The sequence below is a fragment of the Carcharodon carcharias genome, chromosome 15 (genome assembly GCF_017639515.1).
Source record: "Carcharodon carcharias isolate sCarCar2 chromosome 15, sCarCar2.pri, whole genome shotgun sequence".
In the NCBI taxonomy this organism is placed as follows: Eukaryota; Metazoa; Chordata; class Chondrichthyes; order Lamniformes; family Lamnidae; genus Carcharodon; species Carcharodon carcharias.
Genome location: NC_054481.1, coordinates 113,014,385 through 113,031,181, shown reverse-complemented (window position 1 = coordinate 113,031,181; position 16,797 = coordinate 113,014,385). Strand labels below are relative to the sequence as shown.

General features: G+C 51.5%; 1 protein-coding gene across 2 annotated transcripts in view; it reads right to left on the bottom strand.

The window, feature by feature from the left end:
• The window catches only part of LOC121288111 (coiled-coil domain-containing protein 50-like), a 49,511-nt gene that overhangs the window by 20,583 nt on the left and 12,131 nt on the right, over positions 1-16,797 (bottom strand). For both annotated transcript variants that reach the window (XM_041206443.1, XM_041206444.1), the window contains exons 3-5: positions 6,791-6,853; positions 5,745-5,874; positions 3,321-3,411 (exon numbers count right to left, since the gene is read on the bottom strand). In XM_041206443.1, coding sequence (XP_041062377.1) covers positions 3,321-3,411; positions 5,745-5,874; positions 6,791-6,853 — 284 coding nt within the window. The remainder of the gene's footprint in view (positions 1-3,320; positions 3,412-5,744; positions 5,875-6,790; positions 6,854-16,797) is intronic.

Sequence of the window (16,797 nt, the reverse complement as noted above, 5' to 3'; positions counted from 1 at the left end):
CTCAGGGTTCGGATGGCTGTCCACCCATTTGGCTCAGAGGATACTATCTCCCCCTAACAATCAGAAAGGTGTGGCTTCAAGCCCCATGTCAGAACCACACACACACACACACACACACACACACACGGCAGTACTGAGAGGGTGCTGTGCTGCCAGATGTACCTTCTTTCACTGTCAGCCCAAAGCCCTAGAATGGGTTTCAAACCCACAAGCTTCTCACTCAAGCTGCGAGTGTGATCAGCTCAGCCAAGGCAGCACAAACATTTGGCACTGACAGGAATCTCTGGGATCAGACGCAGAATTACATCTGGTCTACAACCCAGGAAACAGGTCACTTGGCACAACCCAAGTTCTGGTCACCATGTCATATGAAGGATGTAGAGACAGTGGGGAGCGTGTAGGTTCACAGGGTGACACCAGGAAGGTGTGGGTATAAATATCGAGAAAGGATCAACAGGCTGGGTCTCTTTTCTCTTGAAAAAAAGACAGCTGAGGGGTGACCTTATAGGGGAGAAATTTAAAATAATGAAAGATTTTGATAGAGTGGATAGGGGGAGAATGTTTCTCCTTGTGGGGAAGAATATCACTAGAGGCCATTGATATAAAATAGTCACCAAGAGATCCAATGGGGAATTCAGAAGAAACATCTTCAACCAAAGAGTGGTGAGAATGTGGAACTCACTAACACGGGGAGTGGTTGAAGTGAATAGTATAGATGCATTTAAGGGGAAGCTGGACAGGAATATGAGGGAGAAGGGAACAGGGTGTTATGATGATAGATTCAGATGAGGAAAGAGGGCTCGGGTGGAGCATGAACACTGGCATGGACTGGTTGGGCTTATGGCCTGTTTCTGTGCCATATACCCTGTGTAATACATACCTCAGTGTTCATACTCCACACAAACCTCCTGTCATCTTGCCCCAGTAGACCCCTTCTCTCTCTCGCATGCATCAAGCCCTCTCCTAAATGCATCAATGCGCTCTGCTTCCGCTGCTCCAAGCGGCAGCGAGTTCCACATTCGCACTGCTCGCTGTGTAATGGAATATTGCGTAAATTCCCATTTCATCTGTTAGTAACTATCTTCTACTTGGGTCCCCTTCTTGCAGACTCCCCCGCAAATGGAAAGGCGTCAGCAGTTTTGGCCCTTTCCCCAATTACCAAGCTGGAAAGGTTGAGTACACAGTCAGCAGCGGCAGGCTGTGAACTGTAGGGAGGGGAAGAGCTTGGGACCCAGCCAGGGGTGGCTTTAATGGGCAGACTCACTGGCTATTAAAATTTAAAAATCAAAAGCAGCTTTCTGTTGGAGCTGGAATTAATCTGGTTAATCGGTTCTGGGGATAAACAGAAGAAAACTATTTCTTCAGATCAAGTTAAAAACATTCCCAGTGAAAACAAACATGGGTGTGTGGAGAAAATGGCAGCCAGGGCAGTCATGGGGGTGGAAGGCTACAGGTAAATAGCTTAATACAATAATGTGGGATACCTCAGACTGCCCTCTATATAAACAGTCAACAATGCAGGCTGAGAGACTCCTACACAACCTGCCAATAAACCAGCCACTGCTTAGGACCCTCTTGTGCAGCAAGTGTCTTTATAAAGCACTAGTCCATCTCCCAAGGCTTGTCAGGATTGAAAAGCCTCTAGGTGATGCGGGTAGAGGGTAGTTGAATCAGTGTGAAGAGATATAATTCAGCTGAGTCCTACATTGTCCTTATTCCCACATCACGTGAAACAGGATGAGCTTTTCGTCCGAACAGTAACCATTGTGCCGTACCCTATCCCTCAGGTTTTTATGCTCCAACTTCTGTGTAATGCTGTGTAATCCGGCTTCCAACCCACAATCAAGGGAACTGCGCGCACTTTAACCCCGAGCAGCACAAACGCACAGCAAGATGCCATATCCCCGAGACTCAATTCCCTGCTGACACTGTGTGTATAGGGTTACAGTGCCGTCCCCACCATTTACACCAAGATCACGTACAGCAGGCTGTACCCACTCTCACACCCACTGTAGGTGGCTGGGGCTGCACTAAGAGGTAGGTAATTAGCCAGAGACCACAAAGGACCATAAATATCTCTCTTCATTAGAGAGATAGACAATTGGTTATGTATAGTTTGCAGGGTTCCACTCCATAAGCACGGGACAAGACAAGGAGGGAGGCCTCCATGGACTACCACAGCTGGTGCTGGGATTGAACCCGCAGTATTGGCATCATTCTGCATCACACACTGGCCTTCTAACCATCTGAGCTAGTGTGCTAAGCGGACTAGCCCTGAGTTTTAATAACTTCTTTCACAGACAATCAGGCAGGCCCATCGAAAGAGTTAAAATTGTCTCTCCTAACTCACTCAGCCCAGCCGGCAGTTAGTAACGGGGCCTGGGCAGAAAGCGTAGCTGAGGAGTTTTACACGATAGTCACTGCCGAGCTCTCAAGGGGAACAACTCCACCCCACCCCCCCATCTGCAAAACAAGCCGGAGCTTCATCCATAATTTAGAAGCAACAGAAATCACTGATCTAAAGTTTCATCTGAACAGTGTCTCAGTGCACAGAAGGCTTCTGCCTGTGGCAGAAAGCCCACTTCACAATTAAACACACCAGCCTGCCCAACCTGACAGCTGCAAATACCAGTCTGCCTCAGTTCCCCTGCCCAGCTCCAAACTGTCCGGGTCAGGCCTAAACAATTAGCACGGATTTATCTGGACAGAGATCCCCTCCTTTGCCAACTCTCTGAGAGAGAAGGATCAGGGAACAGGTTTCACTCCAGTCAGTTTGGCACCGGTTAGCACAAGAGGGAATTTGAGCCAAAGCTGGACAGACAGCGTCAGGTTGTCTATCCAGCCTCTAGACTGTGATCAGCAGAGTTAATGATTGAATTCTGTAAGAAAAGTCACTACATCAGAGCAAGCGAACGCCCCAGCCCCGGGCAGAGAGAGCAGGGCGCCTCCTCGATAACTGCTCAGTAAACCCTGTTGAAGTGGCCATGGGCTATGGAGCAGGCTGGGACAGGCAGCTGGACGCCAGTGTGCCACGCTGGACGAGAGGCCTGCAGCTGGACCTGGGCTCAAACATCAACACTGAGTACTCAGGGCCAAGCATTTTCCCAAAAAAAGTCAGCAACTTCAGAACGAGGTGCACATTAAATTCACACTAAAAAGGGAGGGGGAAAATAAACAGTAAACTGTTCCAGCAGGACAGACACCAGCTTTTTAAATACTAACAGGTTGGGGTTGAAGTACGCGACCAGTGGGACTGCGCTGAAGTGTAGCCTCGTTGTGCTTTCTGCAAACACTCACCACAGTCTGAAGACAAAGCCTACCTTATCCTGCTCCTCTCGTTGCAGACTCTCTGCCGCACGCTTCTCAATCTCCTCTTGGACAACTTTGGCATATTGAGAATCAAGCTCCTCACTAGACATGGAGACAATGTGGTTAGTTTAACAAAGAAAAGACTTACATTTACATAGAACATTTCACATACTCAGGATGTCCCAAAGTGCTCTACAGCTAATGAAATACTTGAAGTCTGGTTACTGTTGCAAGGCAGGAAATGTGACAGCCAATTTACACGGAGCAAGGCCTCACCAACAACCTGATAACAACCAGAAAAACTCCCTTGCTCTTCAAAATAGTGTCGTGGGATCTTTAACTTCCACCTGAGGGGGCAGATAGATTGTCTTTAACATTTCATCTGAAAGACAGCACCCCGTACAACGCAGCACCCCCTCTGTACTGCACTGGGAATATCAGCCTGGATAATGGGCTCACGTCAGTGGGGTGGGGCCTGAAATAATGACTTTCTGACTTAGGGGGTGAGTGTGCTGCACCCTGCTGCAGTTCCACACAAAAAGAGCCTGGTTAAATTAACAAGGAGATGGGGAGAAAAGACGGAGCTGTGGCAGGAGGTGTTTTTGGGGGGAGGTTTGGCAGAACAAGCCGTCAGGAGTTTTGATTTCGATAGTTAAGATGGTAAGATGGTGATGGGAGGAGGAAGTGTGGGGGAAACACAGAAGATTTGGAGTTTGGGAGGAACAAGAAGAAAAGCGAGTGGAGTAGCAACATTGATAGCGTTAAGGCAGGGTCACACTGAACACTACATTCAGATGGGATGAAAACTAGATGCAGGGAACATCCTTGTACCTTGCACCAAGTGACAGAAGATTGAATATATTGAAGCAGGAGCTGGAAGTGCTTCAGGACAGGAAGAACAGTCCACACCCAGTTCCACTGCTCGCGTGTCTGACGTGTGTCAACTCATCGCCAATTCAAACTGCTGCCTGGTTGAGACAAGCTTTAACCAGTGCTGGGTACACACTCCTCATAGAGACAAGCTCCAGTTATTAAAGTCCAGAGGACTTAAGAATTTGACAAACAGCAGGTCTGAGGGAGCAATTAAGTCTGTGCTCAGGGAGTCCTGGAGTTTGTCCGTACCATTGACCAGCTCAGTTCTGACCAACTTCACATCCTACCTGTCACAGCTTTGGCCTGTAGGGCCCCCTGGAGTTTGGAGTGGTAACAGCCCCAGCTCCGTGTACCTCTCCAGAGAGAGAGAGAGAGAGAGAGCCAGACTGGTGTGTCCATTTCCAGCAGCTGCTGGGCTCTGGCAACAGGCTGTACAGCCACCTTGACTGCAGGTATTCACTTACCCCATGACACACAGTCACCACCCAGTCTCTGGACGAGTGCGGGCGAGTGTTCTGGGCCAGGGGAAGCAGCTGTCGGGTGTTCCACCAGAGCAGCACGACCTGTGAGCGCTGGACATTGCTGGTGACCAGGAGACCAGTCCAGGCAAGGTGCAATGAGATGGAAGTCCACTGCTGGCAGACAGGGCAAGCCCAGAGACTGAGCAGGTCCTGGGGGAGGGGTAGGATCTCTGTTCCAGTGGGTGCTGCACACAATATAGTTTATTGTTCCGTAGTTAGCAGCGTTGTCCAGGAACTATGGGAGGGCCATATGGGTCATGGCTGGGAACCGAGCCCGGTGAGTCAGTTAGAGAGGCAGCTCATCAAAGGGAGAACTTTCTGTTCTGAATACTGACATCGTTAAATCATTTTATATATTTTTATTTAAAGCAAATTGTCACCTGAATTTTATTTGCTGTTTTATACAAATTTCAATTTTATAGCTGGCAGGGAGCTCCCTCATTCGTCTGCCCCCTCCCTCCCAGACCTGCCCCCTACCCTTGCCATTAACCTTCCTCTCAGCCAGCCCAATTGCCCCCTGCCCATCCCCTCCACACAGCCCTACCCTCCACTTTGACTCCTTAACCCTTCCTTTTGTTCCATTGCCCTGGTTCAGCCCCCACCTCCGGCTCAGCACCCCCCCCTCCTCCGGCTCAGCGCCCCCCCCCGCCGCCGGCTCAGCGCCCCTCACCCCCCCCCCCCCACCTCCGGCTCAGCACCCCTCACCCCCCCCCCCCCCACCTCCGGCTCAGCACCCCTCACCCCCCCCCCCCCCACCTCCGGCTCAGCACCCCCCCCTCCTCCGGCTCAGCGCCCCCCCCCGCCGCCGGCTCAGCGCCCCTCACCCCCCCCCCCCCCACCTCCGGCTCAGCACCCTTCACCCCCCCCCCACCTCCGGCTCAGCACCCCTCACCCCCCCCCCACCTCCGGCTCAGCACCCCCCCCTCCTCCGGCTCAGCACCCCTCACCCCCCCCCCCACCTCCGGCTCAGCACCCCCCCCTCCTCCGGCTCAGCGCCCCCCCCCGCCGCCGGCTCAGCCCCCCACCTTCCGGCATACGTACATCTGTTGCTGGTGTTCCCGGCTGTAGTGTTTGGCCTCCAGTTCCTCCTCATCCTGCAGCTTCTTGGCCACACACACATCCTGACGGACCAGCTTGTTCTTCTCGATGTTTGAGGCATAATGCTGTTCGACTGGGGAACACCAAGGTCATGGTTTAACAGCAACACAGAGCTCACTCCATTTTATAAATAGCAACTTGGTTTAACTTTTACCAGGGAGCAACGAACCAGAACCCCAGGAAACGCCGTTTCTCTCTGCTCTCAGATCCCGACTGTCGCTGGGATACAGGTTCCAGGGGCATCCAGTCATGTCTGAGCTCTGCCAGTGATACAGGGCATCCTACTGTAGCAGCTGTTACAGGTTTCACCTCCTGCCCTCAGTCCTGCATCTCCCACACCCCCATTTAATTTGTGCTCGTATGATGAATCTGTCTGTGGCTTACACATTATCCCTCCTTTCCTATCCCTACATCCCAGCTCTCCTCCCCCTGCTCGAGCCTCAGAGCGAATCCACCTATCAACCCTGCTCTCCACCCCTCTACAAAAAGGTACCAGCTTTGGGCTGCCTTCTGGAACTCTCCCCTGACCTCTGCCCTCCCACCCTGAGCCTCTGATCTCCCACCGTCATCCCCCACCTGAAACACCCTCCACCCCAACAATTCCCTCAATTTTCACCCCGTTTCCAATCCCCCCCTCCTCCCCCTCACCTTTGTTAGAGTTCTAGGCTTCATGCAGGAGTGCAGTGAGGAGCAGGAGCCTCTGCCAATTCTGTGCCCTGCCCTAGCCTCAGGGCGCCAAGTGCAGTGTGGATCTCGCACTCCCTCCGAGCTCCCCTCCGACTGGGGTGGGAGCCCCGATTTGCAAAGGTTGGGAGTCCTCACCAACTGTCTCGGTGTCTCAGCTCGACCTTACTCTGACATCACATCCCCTTAAAGGGGCAGACAAGGAGCAAAACGGATGAGAACAATTTGTCCGCCTGTCCGTAGGCTGAAACCAGGAGACACTCGGAGCCACAGGTGTTGCAGCCCCTGGAGCCGTTTCTACTCACTCTCTTGTTCCTGAAGGTTGTGTGCCAACGCCCCATCTTCCAAGACAGCAAACCCACGGCGCACTGCAGCAGAAAAGGAGAAAGGAAGGGCTCTGGTAAGGCCAGACATCATTGCTAAACGTACCCGTCAAACAGGCGCCAGTATCAGACTCTCAAAGCCACAGTCCCAACCAAGCTCTTGCTCAAGAGGTGTCCCCCAGAACTCTACAACACCCTGAGCCTCCACACCGTCTGCGTTCTGTACAGCTTAAAAAGAGAACGTTTTCTGTTTTAAAAAGGCAACATTCCCCCAGAACTGCGATTAGTCTCCAAGTTGGTGATAACTTCTCCAGTGTACAGCAGCTTTGATTTAATGAAATTGTCACAAGGTACTTCACAGGAGCAATTAGCAAACAAAAACATGACTCCAAACTTCATAGAGAGAGATATTAGGACAGCTGAACTGGAGCTCGGTTGAGGAGGTAGCTTTTTATGGAGCACCTTAGGGAGCTGCAACTCCAGAGCTTAGGCCCAGACAGCTGAACATCACAGCCACAAATTACAGCACTTTCCCCACAGGGTGTAATTAAATCATTAAGAAAGTCACTGGTGAGTTACACATTGTGGAATGAAAGGGCTGGGCCAGGATAAGCACTGTTCCAGCTTCGGGTGAATTCAGTCAGTAGACTCCCATCAGAGCCACCGGGTTGTGCGTTCAAGCCCACTCAAGGACCCGAATACATCAAACCGAGGCTGACAAGCCAGCGCAGTACCGAGGGAGCGCTGCACTACTGGAGGTGCCGCCTTCCGGATGAGACATTAACACAAGGCCCCGTCTGCTCGATCAGGTGGACTTCGAGGGTTTCCGTGGCCTAGAGTCGAAGGAGGGTTGGGGGGGGGGGGGGGTTCACCCCAGTTCCCTGGCCAATACTTATCCTTCAACCTACATCAGAGAAACAGATTATCTGATCATTTATCATCTTGCGGCTAGTGGGAGCTTCCTGTGCACCATTTGACTGCCACTTTGACCTACATTTCAACAATCTCAAAAAGCCACAGAAGGGCCGAATGGCCTTGTGTTCTGTAAAATCCTGTGATTCTAAACTCTTAGCATCAGGATTCCTGGGTATAAACATTCCCATATTTGGCATTGGTACAGTTACATAATATATGAGTCCCATCATTAACAGCAGACACAATGATTTATTGTGAATGATGTCATGAAAAAAATCTAACTGTTTAACCCTCCCAACCTTACACAAGGCTTGGCTGAAACTTCTATTTTTAGTCAGGTCCAGACTTTGAGAAAAGCTGTTCACAGCCATCAGATAACTTGGTTTGTGACACAATATATAAACATACACTCCCCGGGGCAGCAGCAGAAGTAAAGAGCAATTCCTCCCCTTCCTTGCCTGACGTGGTGTAAGTGGGAGCTGAAGTGATAATGATCTGTTAGCCGGCTCCTCCTGGTGAAGCTGAATGATAAGCCAGCGGAGCTATGGGTCAGAAACACTGAAATTATTCCCCTTCCAATACCATCCCCTAGGGTACGTTTTCACTGGCACTGCTAGCCATCAGGTGCTCCAAGCACCCTGTCCAGAGTGACAGCAAGTGTCAGCAGGGTTAATCCACCTTGTGCAGCATCGCAAATGTCCCCCGTCCTGACCTTCAGCCGAGTTCAGAGCAGCTGGAGAGGGGTCGCTGGATGGTGATGAGGAGTGGGAACCCTGCTTGATCCATCCTCCCCTGGGACAGCGGCAGCACTCCCTGCTCCCAGCCCCACACGTACCCCAGCTGAGTAAGCAAACCTGGGACCTGGGCACAGACCCACTACACAAAGGCAAAAGTCACAATATAGGTGACCAGAGGCTTGGCTGAGTAGAGAAGGCAGCCCTCTCTAACAGAGTTAGAAACATAGAAAATAGCAGGAGTAGGTCATTCAGGTCATGGCTGATCCTCTATCTCAACGTTGTACTCCCACTCTCTCCCCATACCCCTTGACACCTTTAGAGTCCAGAAATCTATTTCCTTCTTAAATATATTCAGTGACTTGGCCTCCAGAGTCTTCCATGGTAGAGGATTCCACAGGTTCACCACCCTCTGAGTGAAGAAGTTTCTCCTCATCTCAGTCCTAAATGGTTAACCCCGCATCCTGAGACTGTGACCCCTTGTTCTAGATCCCCACCCTGCATCCAGTTTGTCCATCCCTGTCAGAATTTTATACATTTCAATGAGATCCCCTCTCATTCTTCTAAATGTGAATACAGTGTATACAGGCCTAGACACCCCAATCTCTCCTCATACGACAATCCTGCCATCCCAGGAATCAGTGTGGTGAACCTTCACTGCACTCCCTCTATGGCAAGTATATTCTTTCTTGGGTAAGGAGACCAAAACTGCACACAATACTTCAGTTGTGGTCTCACAAAGGTCCTGGACAATTGCAGTAAGGCATCCTTGCTCCTGTACTCAAGTCCTCTTGCAATGAAGGCCAGCATACCATTTGCCTTCTTAACTGCTTGCTGCACCTGCATGCTTGCTTGCAGTGATTGGTGTACAAGGACACCCAGGTCCCTTTGTACATCAACATTTCCCAATCTATCACCATTTAAATAATAATCTGCCATTCTGTTTTTCCTATCAAAGTGGATAACTTCACACTTATCACGTTATACTGCATCTGCCAAGTATATGCCACTCACAACCTGTCTAAAGTGCCTTGAAGCCTTTTAACACCCTCTTTGTTCACATTCCCACCAAGTTTCGTGTCATCAGCAAACTTGGAAATATTACATTTGGTTCCCTCATCCAAATCATTGATATTGTGAATATTTGGGGCCCCAAGCACTGATCCCTGGGGTACTCCACTAGTCACCATCTACCATTCTGAAAAAGACCCATTTATTCCTACTGTTTCCTGTCTGCAAACCAATTCTCAATCCATACCGGTATATTACACCCAATCCCATGTGCTTTAATTTTACACACTAACCTCTTATGTGGGACTTTATCAAAAGCTTTCTGAAAATCCAAATACACCACATCCACTGGTTCTCCCTTATCTATTCTACTCGCTAAATCCTCAAAAAACTCCAGTAGGTTTGTCAAACATGATTTCCCTTTCATAAATCCATGTTGACTTTGTCTAATCCCGTTGATATTTTCTAAGCGTCTTGTTATCGCATCTGTTACAATAGACTCTAGCTTTTTCCTTATTACTAAGGTTAGACTTGTCTTTTCACACATCATTTTTTATACTATGGCCCTATTTGCCGCTAGCCCTTGTTTCCTCTGCCTTCCACTTTTGCTTTCTACTTCTCGGTCTTTCATTCCTATCTTTGTTTCCCTCTCCTGTGTCTCCCCGCTCTGGTTCCCACCGCCCTGCCAATCTAGTTTAAATCCTCCCCCACAGTACTAGCGAATACCCCTGTGAGGATACTGGTCCCGGTCCTGCTGGGGTGCAACCCTTTCAGCTTGGACAGATCCCATCTTCCCCAGAATCGGTCCCAATGCCTCAGGAACCGAATTCCTTTGTTCCTACACTAGTTGGCAGTTTTAAAGTTGGCACTTGAGGGCTGGATGTTTGCTGCAGGCAGGTAGCACAAGTCAGAAAACTTTCTGACTCGCTGCACCCGCCTCGGTTAAAAAGTGCTCCAAAATGCACGATTTTCCCCTCTGGGGCTGGGGACGGGTGGGTATAGGATGGAGTTGGGCCCACTAATCCCAGAAGCAGAGTGTAAGCGGCAAAGCAGGCAGGCAAGTTTTCTTTATTCATTCACGGGATGTGGGTGTCGCTGTCTGGGCCCACATTTATTGCTCATCCCTAGTTGCCTAGTTGGTGGTGAGCTGCCTTCTTGAACCGCTGCAGTCCATGCAGTAGGTACACCCACAGTGTTGTTAGGGAGGGAGTTCCAGGATTTTGACTCAGCAACAGTGAAGGAACGGTGATATATTACCAAGTCAGGATGGTGAGTGACTTGGAGGGGAATTTCCAGGTGGTGGTGTTCCCATCTATCTGCTGCCCTTGTCCTTCTAGGTGGTAGTGGTTGTGGGTTTGGAAGCTGCTGTCTAAGGAGCCTTGGTGAATTCCTGTACTGCATCTTGTAGATGGTACACACTGCTGCTACTGTGCATTGGTGGTGGAGGGAGTGAATGTTTGTGGATGTGATGCCAATCAAGCAGACCGCTTTGTCCTGGATGGCGTCCAGCTTCTTCAATGTTGTAGGAGCTGCACTCATCCAGGCAAGTGGGGAGTATTCCATCACAGTCCTGACTTGTGCCTTGTGGATGGTGGACAGGCTGTGTTAAGTCAGGAGGTGAGTTACTCGTCGCAGGATTCCTAGCCTCTGACCTGCTCTTGTAGCCACAGTATTTATATGGCTAGTCCAGTTCAGTTTCTGGTTATACAGACCTTATCACCTTTCAAGGGAGTGTTTATATCTAATCTATCATTGAGACTCCCACACTGTGGGTTAAGGCCCTCGCAAACGCTAAAATGGGGTCTGCCTGAATTCAGCACAAAGTCCAAAATGGCCCTGTGTTCTGGTTTGCCTCCTGTGTGAATCACACCCCGTCCCCTTCACCCTACCGGCAAAAACTGGACGTCAGGAAGGGGAACGGGATTTCTGCATCCAGCTTCTGACCACCATTTTTAAAGGTCCACAGAGTCTTCCTGGCTCTGTGAAAATCCAACCCAGGTTTCCCCTTTCCTCGTGTACCAGTAACACCTTGACCACTAAAACGTGAAAGTAAAGGATTTACTTTTAAAAGATGCAAACTGTTACGTCAGAAAATAAATTACAGAGCAATTGTGCATGCCAGGGAGGGTCTTGTGGGTATGAGAGGTGGGTGGAATTAATTTTAATCTAACCCACCTCACAGGTATTTCTTGCCTTGGAAGGAGAAGTCCAGGTAAGTTTTGCCCTAAGGTGGGTATGTGCCTCACCTCGCCCACACGTTTGGCACCATTAACAAACGCGGGAGAGCAGTGGGCTGTGTAAAGCTGTTGACGATTAACCCGGCGTAAGTTAACCATCCAAGGCTCAGCTCCCTCTCGTTTTGTTCCCGATCTTGTGTGTTAATGGAGACAGCAGCAGGCTTGGTCTCTGCTAAAACAAAAACAGAATTACCTCCCCACCCAGCTCAGACACCACTGAGGCCCCACTAAAACACACCAGCTGCTGCCTCAGCTGGGGTGCGATAACCCAGCACAGATCAGAGGCTGAACCCTTGACCCTCCCCGCACCTCTTTTACCCTTTGCTGGGCTTGTAGAAACCAGAGGTCCCGGCAGCTGAGGTCTGACAGCATTTTGCTGTGGCTGTGGTAAGTAAAGACCTCCTTTCAACTGTAATTGTCTAGGCATCAAACAGCTGGAAACTGATGTGACGGCAGCAACATAGTGAGCAATGCTCAGCCAAACCATCCTCGAGGTCCAATTGCTCAGCAGGTTCAAAAAATAAATACCCCAGAAGGAACCCATAATCCTAGCAGAGAATTCCCAGTGCAGTGCTGAGGGAGTGCTGCACTGTCTTTTCAGGTGGGATGTTGAACTGAGGCCCTGCCAGCCTCCTCAGGTGGATGTAAAACAGCAGGGCGAACAGCCCAATATTCAGCACTCCTCAAACATTATCTGATCGTCATCACAGTGCCGTCTGTGGGATCTTGCTGTGCGCAAAAAGACTGCTGCTCCTTCCTCGTTACAACAGTGACCACACTTCAAAAGTAAACTTCACCGGCTGTAAAGCATCTGGGACGTCTTGAGGTTGTGAAAGGTGCTATAAAAATGCAAGTCTTTTCTCAGTTTCGCTGACATGCACACAGCCATGGATTGATCCCCCATTGGGTGTTGAGCCCACCAACCCTTGCAGTTGCCCCCCCCACCCCCCCCCCCACCGTGACAGCTCACTCAGCGGAGAGTGGGGTATCAACCCGAGGCCTCGGCTGGAGGGGGTCAACTGAACAGTTCAGAACAGAGATTGAGAGATTTTTGTTAGGCAAAGGGTTTTATAGGGGAATGAGTCGGAGAGATGGAGCCATAATCTAACTGGATGGTGGAACAGGCTTGAGGGGCTGAATGGCCTCCTCTTGATCCTGTGGTGTCAGAAGCTCAGTGACTCATTGTCTTAATCCACTGAAGACTGAGGTCATTAGCAAATCACCGGCAACACATTTCAAGATAGCTGTAAGATAAACCAGGAGGAAATTCCTTGTTTGGCTGTCTACGCCCTTGGCAACTGCCAAACAGGAGATAGCTACTGGGAGCACGAGGCTAAAGGTCATTACATTAAAAAAACTACTTCTGTCATTTGGACAAGTGGGATTGTATAGCACGGAGCCCCACACACCCTCCCCCCACCCCCCAACCCCCCCCCCTCCAACCACCCCACAGGTCAAGGAAACAGCTGGGGGGATTGTATAAGTTACCACGGAGATGTCAAGAGCTTGTCCGACAATGGAATCCTGGCTCCAAGCCCAGGAAAATGTGCATGTGAGGCCTGAGCGGCTTCTGAGACACACAGTGGAGGCCTCGCAGGAACGAAAGGCCCAGGGTTTGCCCACAATCTGTTGGCTGCACCAAGGGCAGCGCTCAGGTCTAAATGGTGGGGGTGGAGGTGGGGGGCACGGGGAACTTCCTTTCCGCCCATGATAAAAGTGAGTGGGCAGGGTTCCTGATCACTGACCGATGATGGGAATTGGGTGAGGAGAGAGCTGAGCCAAGGCTGCGATGGTCACACATCGAGACTGGGCCGTGGAGAACCAGGGGAGGCCCCAGCAAGAGGAACAGCTTTGGGGCTGGGGGGTGAGGGCGAGGGGACGTGGTGGAGCCAGGAATAGGGCAGTTGGAAGAAAGAGACATGTTAACGGTTTTATAGTCGAGCTGAGCACCTGGAGGAAGTTTAACGGCAGGAGTGCGGAGCAGAGCAGCTCGAGAGGGGAGGTCATGTGAGGAAACTGAGAGGAAAACGTTGAACCAAAGACGGAAGAGAGGAGCGGACGCGCTGTGTGGGGGGAGGGGAAAGCAGACACGGTGTGGGGGAGGGTGGAGCGGACACAGTGTGGGGGAGGGTGCGGTAAGGGACAGTGGAAGGGTAGCGGAGGGGGGAGGGGTGGGGAAGGTGCCGATGCTGGGCTGTGTGGTGCAAAGGAATGCCGACTTGGTGGTTGGGGGCAGGGGCTGAGGGAAGAAAAAGCCCCATTGCAATATTTGAAATATTCTCCCCCAGCACATTACTGCCAGTCACTGAAAATACATTTCAGACAACCACAATGTCAAAATCACTTTCTCCAGGAACGCAGCAGTGCAATAATTGCTGCTTGTAAACCATACGTTACATCCACCACATCGGAAAAGATGGGTAAAGAACAGAGGAAAATAAAGGCATACAGCCAGATGGAGACATTCAGGAGTTGGTGATCTCTGCCAAGGGAAATGGTGTGGATGGAAAGTTTGGAAATCGGTCAGTTTTTATAGGTATGAGTGAGGACAGAGGGAGCTGGTGGCTGGGTGGAGATTTAACTTCATTTTTAAACAGGGTTGCGGAAGAAACAGGTTTTACTTAAAAGGATATAAATTTGCAATTCTGTCCACATCCAGCAAGCGGGCAAAGGGCCCAGAATATCTCGGGTTAACTGATCTCAGCTACAGTGGACGTTTCAGCAGCTGGATTTTCACATCTTCATTTGGTGTCCCTCCTGGAAAGATCAGGGACGAACATGGTGGTGCTTGGCTGTGTCAGGCGCCGAACTGGTTTTTATGGAATGAGTCAGCATCTTCAGGGAGCAAAGAAATGTAGAATAGACTTCCAAAACTAGAGCACAGCAACCTCTAGCTCTGCTCCTACCACCTTCTGCTCTACCACTCCGAGCAGGAACTACCCTACCCACACCCCAGTCTGCATGCCCCACAACCCAGCGCCTTCTGTTCCAACATCCCCTCACATTCCTTCCTCTGCCCTCCCACCCCAACACCTCCTGTTCCCATCGCCAACTCCCCAGCACCCATAGAAGCTCCTGCTCCATCCTCCCACCACCACCCCCCCCACCCCCACCACCCCCCCCACCCCCACCACCACCACCACCCCCACCCCCACCACCCCCACCCCCACCACCCCCACCCCCACCACCACCCCCACCCCCCCCCACCCCCACCACCACCACCCCCACCACCCCCACCGCCACCACCACCACCCCCACCCCCACCACCGCCACCACCCCCACCCCCACCACCCCCACCACCGCCGCCACCACCCCCACCACCCCCACCCCCACCACCCCCACCACCCCCACCCCCACCACCACCACCCCCACCCCCACCCCCGCCACCACCCCCACCCCCACCCCCACCACCACCCCCACCGCCACCACCGCCACCACCCCCACCACCACCCCCACCCCCACCACCACCACCCCCACCCCCACCACCGCCACCACCCCCACCACCCCCACCCCCACCGCCACCACCCCCACCCCCACCACCCCCACCACCCCCACCCCCACCACCCCCACCCCCACCCCCCCCCACCCCCACCACCCCCACCCCCACCACCACCCCCGCCACCCCCACCACCGCTGCCACCACCACCCCCACCACCCCCACCCCCACCCCCACCACCGCCGCCCCCACCACCCCACCACCGCCACCACCACCACCCCCACCACCACCACCCCCACCCCCACCACCCCCACCACCACCCCCACCACCCCCCCCACCACCCCCACCACCACCACCACCACCCCCACCACCACCACCACCACCCACTCCCTCCAGCCCTCAAAACATCCATTTATTATAGGAGTCCTTGTTGTTTAATGCACATACATTGGATGCAAAACATTGCTAAACTACATCTATTTCCTGTACTTTGGATAATTCCTCACATAATCCATGGTGAACTGAAAGGAACAGGGGCTGTACTTAGCCAGTCAGTTCTAGCTTCACTCTTTGGGCATCACGTTCAGGTTCAGAGTGGAACACACCGGAAAAGGTCCAATCGCTTTGGTCAAGGGGAAGAGGAGAAGGCGTCCTGGGATAGGGGGGCTGGCGCATAAGGTTAAGAATTGTCCAAGGAACCTGGGATAACGTAGCCTTGACTGCAGGGGCGAAAGCCTCATTTCTCTGATGGTTATTGGATGCTAAGGACAGTGAGACTTAGGTGGTTATCAACCTGGTTCCTGCTGTGAGAGAGCACACAGCTGCAAACTATTTATAATGGAGCAGTAAGTTAGCAATCCCAGTCAGAAAGAGGTGATTGCGGTGTGTAGAGATTCTGCTACTGGACTAGTAATCCAGAGAATACAGGTCCAATTCCCACCATGACAGATTGAGAATTTGAATTCTGATAAAAAGTGGACAGGTTCACTCATGGGAAGGGAACCGGCCGTCCTTACCTTGTCTGGGCCTACGTGACCCCAGACCCACATCAAGGTAGTTGACACTTAACTGCCCTCTAAAGTGGTCTAGCATGTCACTCAGCAGTAGCAAACCACTTCAAACAAAAAAAAGCCCCACCACTTCCTCCTTAAAAAGGCTAATGAGGATGGAGAATAAATGCTGGCCTTGCAAGCGACATCCACATCCTGAGAGTGAAGTGCAAGATTGTCACGATGGACAGTCCATGGTCTACTTCACTGTCCAAAGGCCTTAAGCTTCTGCATGTATTTGATCTGGGAGCACTCGATGTTTGCAAGCCTCGAATTTGAATCCTGTGCTGTTGGTTGGGGAGTTTCGGATCAAACCATTCTCACTGCTCTCAAAATGACCAGCTGTCTGCGTGGCCTGGTCCCATCATCACCACACAAAAGGGAACAGTAAGTGGGAGAATTCTGTACACAATTAAATGCAAACGCATTTAGGGAGACAAATAATGAAAGAGGATTTGTTGACCAATCACAGGATCTGAAGCTAGATAGAGAATGGATTTGGCCCCTGCCAGCTCGTTCATCCAGAGAATTCCAGTGCCCAGTCACCCAATTGCAGGACTCACTTAAAAAGTACTCCACCCCCCTACCGTTCGTTCACTGTATCGAT